Source organism: Anas acuta, chromosome 6 (assembly GCF_963932015.1).
Source record: "Anas acuta chromosome 6, bAnaAcu1.1, whole genome shotgun sequence".
In the NCBI taxonomy this organism is placed as follows: domain Eukaryota; kingdom Metazoa; phylum Chordata; class Aves; order Anseriformes; family Anatidae; genus Anas; species Anas acuta.
This window is the reverse complement of record NC_088984.1, coordinates 20,876,708-20,882,707: the sequence shown is the minus strand read 5'-3', so window position 1 is coordinate 20,882,707 and position 6,000 is coordinate 20,876,708. Positions and strand designations below refer to the sequence as shown.

The 6,000-nt window shown below is 51.4% G+C and overlaps 1 protein-coding gene across 3 annotated transcripts in view; it reads left to right on the top strand.

Moving 5' to 3' along the window:
• The first annotated feature begins 210 nt into the window (after positions 1–210).
• The window catches only part of TLK1 (tousled like kinase 1), a 68,619-nt gene continuing 62,829 nt past the window's right edge, over positions 211–6,000 (top strand). The window contains exons 1-2 of one of the 3 annotated variants that reach the window (XM_068685659.1): positions 211–511; positions 1,249–1,295. Coding sequence is in view for 1 of the 3 variants with exons in the window: in XM_068685658.1 (XP_068541759.1) it covers positions 2,918–3,065 (148 nt within the window). In the remaining 2 variants the exon portion in view is untranslated. Of the gene's footprint in view, positions 512–1,248; positions 1,296–2,524; positions 3,066–6,000 lie in introns of those variants that run through there. The other 2 variants (XM_068685658.1, XM_068685660.1) reach the window with 2 other exon arrangements.

The following is a 6,000-nucleotide window of genomic DNA, read 5'->3' as shown; positions in this document are numbered from 1 at the left end:
ACAAAACTTGCATCACAGTACTTCCACTGGCAAAGCTGAAAGTTCTCACAATTCTGTTGTGTTTCAGGATTTGTGTTGCTTGGCTTTTTTTTTTTTTTTTATCTTCGGAATAATGAAATTTCAAAATGTTTTTCTGTTCTTCAGCTGTCCTTGATACGAGGGCTGTTACTGTGATAAACCGTTGCTAACTTCCACTTGACATACTTTCAAGGGAGAAATAGCACACAGGCTATTTCACTCCTTTCTGTTCTTATTTGGATTTTGAGGTCCTTCTTTCTCACGCAGCAAAACTAAACGAGATTCCTCGGCCTTAGCTTGGAATCAATCTTTCCCTTGTATGCCGGCAGGTATGTGGCACCTTCTTCATTTCTATCCAGTGCAATCCCACTGAACAGGGATTTCCCCATTTCTACTGCCTCAGGTTATGCTGGATGTCAATGATATGTGGCGTGTTTCCTGCGTATCACAGGAAATCATGATAGCAGGCTATCCCACTCCTGAACACTAGAAGGTAAGGAAAAAGACTGAATATAAAAATCATATATTTATTATTTAAAAAAATATAAAAGAATGTGTAATACTCCTTTAGTACTATTTGGGCTAGAGTCGGTTTTCAATATTTTGGGTGGGTAACACAGAGCTGACTGCTCTCCACTGTGAGAGGTTATCCATCTGGCCACTGGACCATAAAGTTTTACTGCAAAATGAAGGCAGAGTATTGCCAGTGACTGAAAAGCATTATGCATGTTTATGATGCTATATAATATGGTAAGTATTTTAGAATATGTTTGGAAAAATCTAAAAGGTACCATTTAAGTGATAGCACTGAAGCAATGTGGCTTTACAAGTAAAGGGATACCTAAAATCTGTGTTAAGACACATTAAGAAAGTAGGTTTTCTGTGAAATATGAAGGGGAAATATGTCAGCTCGATGCATTTTTAAAGTCAAGCAGATCACCTTATCTGGAGGTGGTCCATATAATTCATGCTCCGCTTTCGATCTTCATCAACAGCTCAGAAAAACAAGAGATACTGTTCTGTATTATGAAAACTAGACCCCAAATCTACAGAACCCAGTAGACCTCAAGCTGCATTTTGGGACTGGTACCCATTTCTGCAAAGCAAAAGGGGCAGAAAGAATGCTTGTTATGTCTGCTTTTGTAAAGGTAGCGGGCTTTGTGTTAAGTGATGCAAATGAGTATAACAAAGTCACTGAGCTTATTTAACTGACTGTTTCTTACTTGGCAGATTTAACAATGGCATGCTAGAGCAGGATGTACTCCTCAGGAAATGAGGTACGTGTTCACTTATGCTATGGTATGGACTGGGGGATCATGATTATGTTTTGGTTTTATCCTTGCAAGAAATTTCTGTGCTAACTGATAAATATTAATATTGCAGTCAGAGTGAACTAGCACGGTTTTACTTCACGTCTAAGTACTAGCCATTTCCTGGCGTAATTTGCTTAGGTGAAGCCTGAGAAGTCCTGTATCAAGCTGTTAAGAAGCAAGTCACGGTTGAAGTATTAGATCACTTCACCATACCCACAAAAAAGTATAGCTGTTGCTAAGTATATGTCCTGGAACAGACTTGCTTAGCAAGTAAACGTACTAATTTTTACTTCAGGTTAATACCAAATTGCTAAGAAACTTGCAGTTATGCTGTATACTTGTGGGAGGTGAAGATCTTAGATAATTTGACAGATGCCACTAAGGAAGAGAAAAAAAAAAAAAAGGGTAGTATCTGCCTTGTGCAGGGATCTGCAACCCCCCGCTAGTGATCCGTGCTTGTTGTTCTCAAACAGAGGGGAAGGCAGGCGGCTGAGTGGAGGGCCAGGATGTCTCCACATGGCACCGCACCACGAGTGCCATGTCCAGCAGATGCAGATACTCACGCTGTATGCAGAACGCAATAAATCTGCGCGCTGGGACACTTCGAAGTACTCGAAGCCAGTTCCGTGCACAAGTTGCACTCATCAATTAAAAGGCTTTGTTCCAGCCCTGACTTTATCACGTCTGTCCCATGCCCGCTCAACCCGCCGTTACTTGTGGGGAAGGAAGCGGTGAGCGCGGGGCTCCGGCGCAGCTCCGCCCGCCCCGCAGCCCTCCTGCGGGCAGGGGTGCGGGTGGCAGGGCCGGGCCGGGCGGGGGCGATGCGCGAGCGGCGCCTCCCCCTGCTCCTGCTCCTGCTGCTGCTGCTGCTCCCCGCGGCCCCCGCTTCTCGCCGCTGCCGCCGGCTCCCCGGGCGCGGACTCCGCGTGCCCGCCCCGCGCCCAGGAGCGGCGCTCCCTGCCGGCGGCGCCCGCGGGCCGGGCTCTGGGCTCCGCGCCCCGGCGGCATGAGCGGCGCGGCCTCGGGGGAGCCGGCCCCGGCCCCGGCGCCGCAGGCACGGGGGGCAGCGCCCGCGGTGCGCGCCGCAGCGGGGGCGGCGGCCGGGGCCGGGGGCGGGGGCGGCGGGGCCGGGGCCGAGCGGCCGCCTGGGGCCGGGCCGGGGCAGGTGCGTGCGCGGGGGGCGCCGCTCGCTGTGCGGCTGGGGCTGGGCTGGGCTCGGCGCGGCTCGGCTGGGCGCCGGCGGAGCGCGGCGCTCGCTCGGCAGCGCTCGTGTTTGCGCATGACCCCTCCCCGCCTGCGCCCTCCCCTCCCCTCCCCGGCGGCGGCGGCGGCGGGGAAGGTTAGGCTCGCACACAGGCGGCTGCTCGGCGGCGGCGACGCAGTGCAGAGGTGCGGGCAGGTTGCGCCGGCCCCGCGCCCCGTCCCTCCCGCGCCCCGCCTGCCTCCGGAGCCCTCGCCCCGCCGGCGGCCTCGTCGCGCCGGTGTCGGGCCGGCCCCCCGGCCATGAGCGCGGCGCTGGGTGTCCCCCCGCCGCGCCGCCTCCCCCGCCGCCCCCGGCGGCTGCCGGGCTCCAGGAAAGTAGCTTGATGAGTGTCCAAAGTAGCAGTGGAAGTTTGGAGGGGCCGCCATCTTGGTCCCGGCTCTCCACGTCCCCACCGAGCCTGCAGGGCTGCTCCGCGGCGGCGGCGGCCTCCCAGCTCCACGGCGCGCCGCCCGGCAGGCCGCCCAAGGAAGGTAACCGGCGCGCCGCGGGGCTGCGCGGGGGGCCCGGCCCTCGGGGAGGGGCCCGGCGACCGCCGCCGGAGGCCGGTCCCGGGCTGGCGGGGAGAGGCGGCGGCGGCGGCGGTGGCGGCGCGGGGTCAGCCCTGGGCCCGGCGGCGCCGCGGGGAGCCTCGGGCGAGCGGGGCCGCGCCGCCCCCGCCCGCCGCCGCCGCTGCTCCTCGGCGCCTCCTCGGTGCCCCTGCGGCCGGCTCCGCTCCCGGCCGTCCTCCCGCGGCGGGCGCTCGCCTCTGCTCCCGCGGCGGCTCTTCTCGGGCGGCCGCTCGCCGCGTCCTCCCCGACAGCGGCTTCCCCTCCTCCTCCTCCTCCTCCTCCTTCTCCAGCGGCGCGCCGGAGGTGCTGGTGGATGCGGCCGTTGTTGCTGGATGGAAGGAGTCGGGCACTTTTGGCAGCATGGAGGTGGGGCAGAGAGAGGGACCGAAATCGCAGCGTTTGTCCCTAGCACGAAGACGCCCTCGGGAGCGGCTGCCTTTGCGGCCCGAGGTGACAGGGCACCTTACGGCCACCACGGAATGACTGCAACTTTCTCCTTTCCTCCATCACGTCTTAGATGATAATATTTTTCTCCTCCCTCCCCTGCTCCTCCCCTCTTGTGTTACACCGACAGCCAGAGCGGGGTGTTGTGGGTGTTTGCAGGGAATATCTGTATGAAGGTTACGAGCAAACAAGTCCCCTTTCTATTCCGTTTCGCTTATTGTCTGTTTTTTCCTCCGTGCATTGAGATGGATTGCCACAAGATGTAGCAGTTATACAGCTGGTGAACGGCTCGGAGCTTTCAGCTAAAATAACTACTTGCTGAATGTCGGCTGGTGGCGGAGGAGAACTTTTATACACAGATACTTGCATACTAAACAGTTGTATAATTTTACTCGATTTGCCCCGGTTTAATGAATTCCGTATAGCTTTTCTTCTAGTGTCTGCAAAATGTCGCTGCCTAAGCAGGAAACTTGCTAACTTTAAATAGAAATGATAGCGAGAAGGGGGAGTCTTTGTTTTTCAAGTCTTCCTGTAGCTTTTGTTGTTGTTGTTGTTGATAAGCAATTTAAGGACTTGGTAACGGGGATCTGCTATCCTGAAAACGCGTAATGTAGGACGTGGTTCTCCATTTTCCATGCCAGTAGTTGTCAGACTTGTGTCACTCTCTGTCACTTTTGCACACGCTCCTCCAGGTAGATTGACATGAAATGCTCTAGAAAGTACCTGGAGAGGGATTACCGTATATGTTAAAGATGCTGAGTAAAGTGGCAGGCATTTTGTGCTCCTGTGCTCTCGAAAGCTGATGCTCTCAAAAGCAGCTACCGCCAGCTGAATATGCAGTTGATTTTAACTTTATGGAGTGTAGGTTTCATCACTGTCGCAATGCTTGTTATGAATGAGTGTGCATATAATATTCATGTAGGGTGCATATGTGAGGTATTTTTGAATATATTTCAGATGCCTGGCATACAAGCATGAAATGATTATTGCAGTATGACATACATACATACGTACATATATATATATATACATATATATATAAATTATACATAAAAACAAATATATATATATGTTATTTATTGTAAAGAAAACCGGCGTTCATTGAGAGTGTTATCTAGGCATGGAAAAACAGTGTTGTGAAATTAATTTTTTAAGGTGATGATGATGATTTTTACTTTTTTCTCACAACTCATGCAGTTGGATTTTCCTGGGCGCGATGGTTTACATCGTGTAGTTCAGATTCAGGGGTTACAGAGTAATGATAGCCCTGGTATGTGCTTGGTATTATAATGTACTTTATTTGCATAGCGTTCCTGTGTTGTGATGATTATGTGGCAGAGGTAGGTAGTTATGCTTGAGAATCGGTGTAGGCTATCAGCAGTGCTTGGATCTACAATTTCTGTTTAAACTGGCGGGATGTTAGCAGCACACCTTACTTCATTCATATACATGTATTTTACAGTGAAGCATCATGCATGAAAGCAATAGGCCATCAAATAGAGGCATGTCAGTGCGTTCACAGACACTGGCTTGTGTGCATGCAAGAATCATGGCAGACCAAACTAAGGAGCTCACAATGTTTGAAACGCAGTGTGGTGTGTTCATAGGAGTTTGTGTGCCCACGTGGTCTGGACTGACGAGCCCTTGCGGTGCTGCCGGAGGTCATGGACATGTCGGAAGCGGTGTGTGAGGCCATAAGCCTGGGTGAGCTCTGAGCCATGCTCGCGCTGGGTCTGGGGCCTGGTCCTGGTCTTGCTGTTGGATCTGTGGGACCCAGCCCCACTCCTTGACCTCAGGAACACAGGCCTCACTGCTGTGAGGGCTTGGTGCCTGCCCGCATGGCTCTCACCATCTTCTAAAGGTTTATTGAGAACAGAAACCCCCAGCACCCTGATTTAGGAAGTCCTGAAAGCATGCTTTGAACCACTAATATCGAGAAAGCAGAAACAAACAAACAAACCTCTGACACATATAAAACTGTCACCCAAAGATGTGTTTTTGTTGTTGTTGTTTTGTTTTGTTTTTTAATTGTAAATATAGTACCTTGTCAGTATTGAAAAGGGACTACTTAGGAAATACAGGGTGAAATGAAAGAAAATAATTAATCTCTTCTGAAGTGCGTTACAATATTGTAGCAATACTTCATTATAATTCATCAGATGTTATCTTCTCGTGTCTTGACTTATAGGGGCATCATGGCATAGCTATGTGGATTTGACTTAGGTTTTTTGGGTTTCAAAATGAAAATACTGAACTGGACTTAAGTACAATGATATCCATACACTTTTACTATACCAGAACTATCTCATGTTTCCCTCTCCATTCAGTATCTAAATTCTCATAGTTATATCAATTATTTTATATACCAGTAACTTATATGTGGTATATTTGGTCTCTTGTTCAAAAGCCGTAC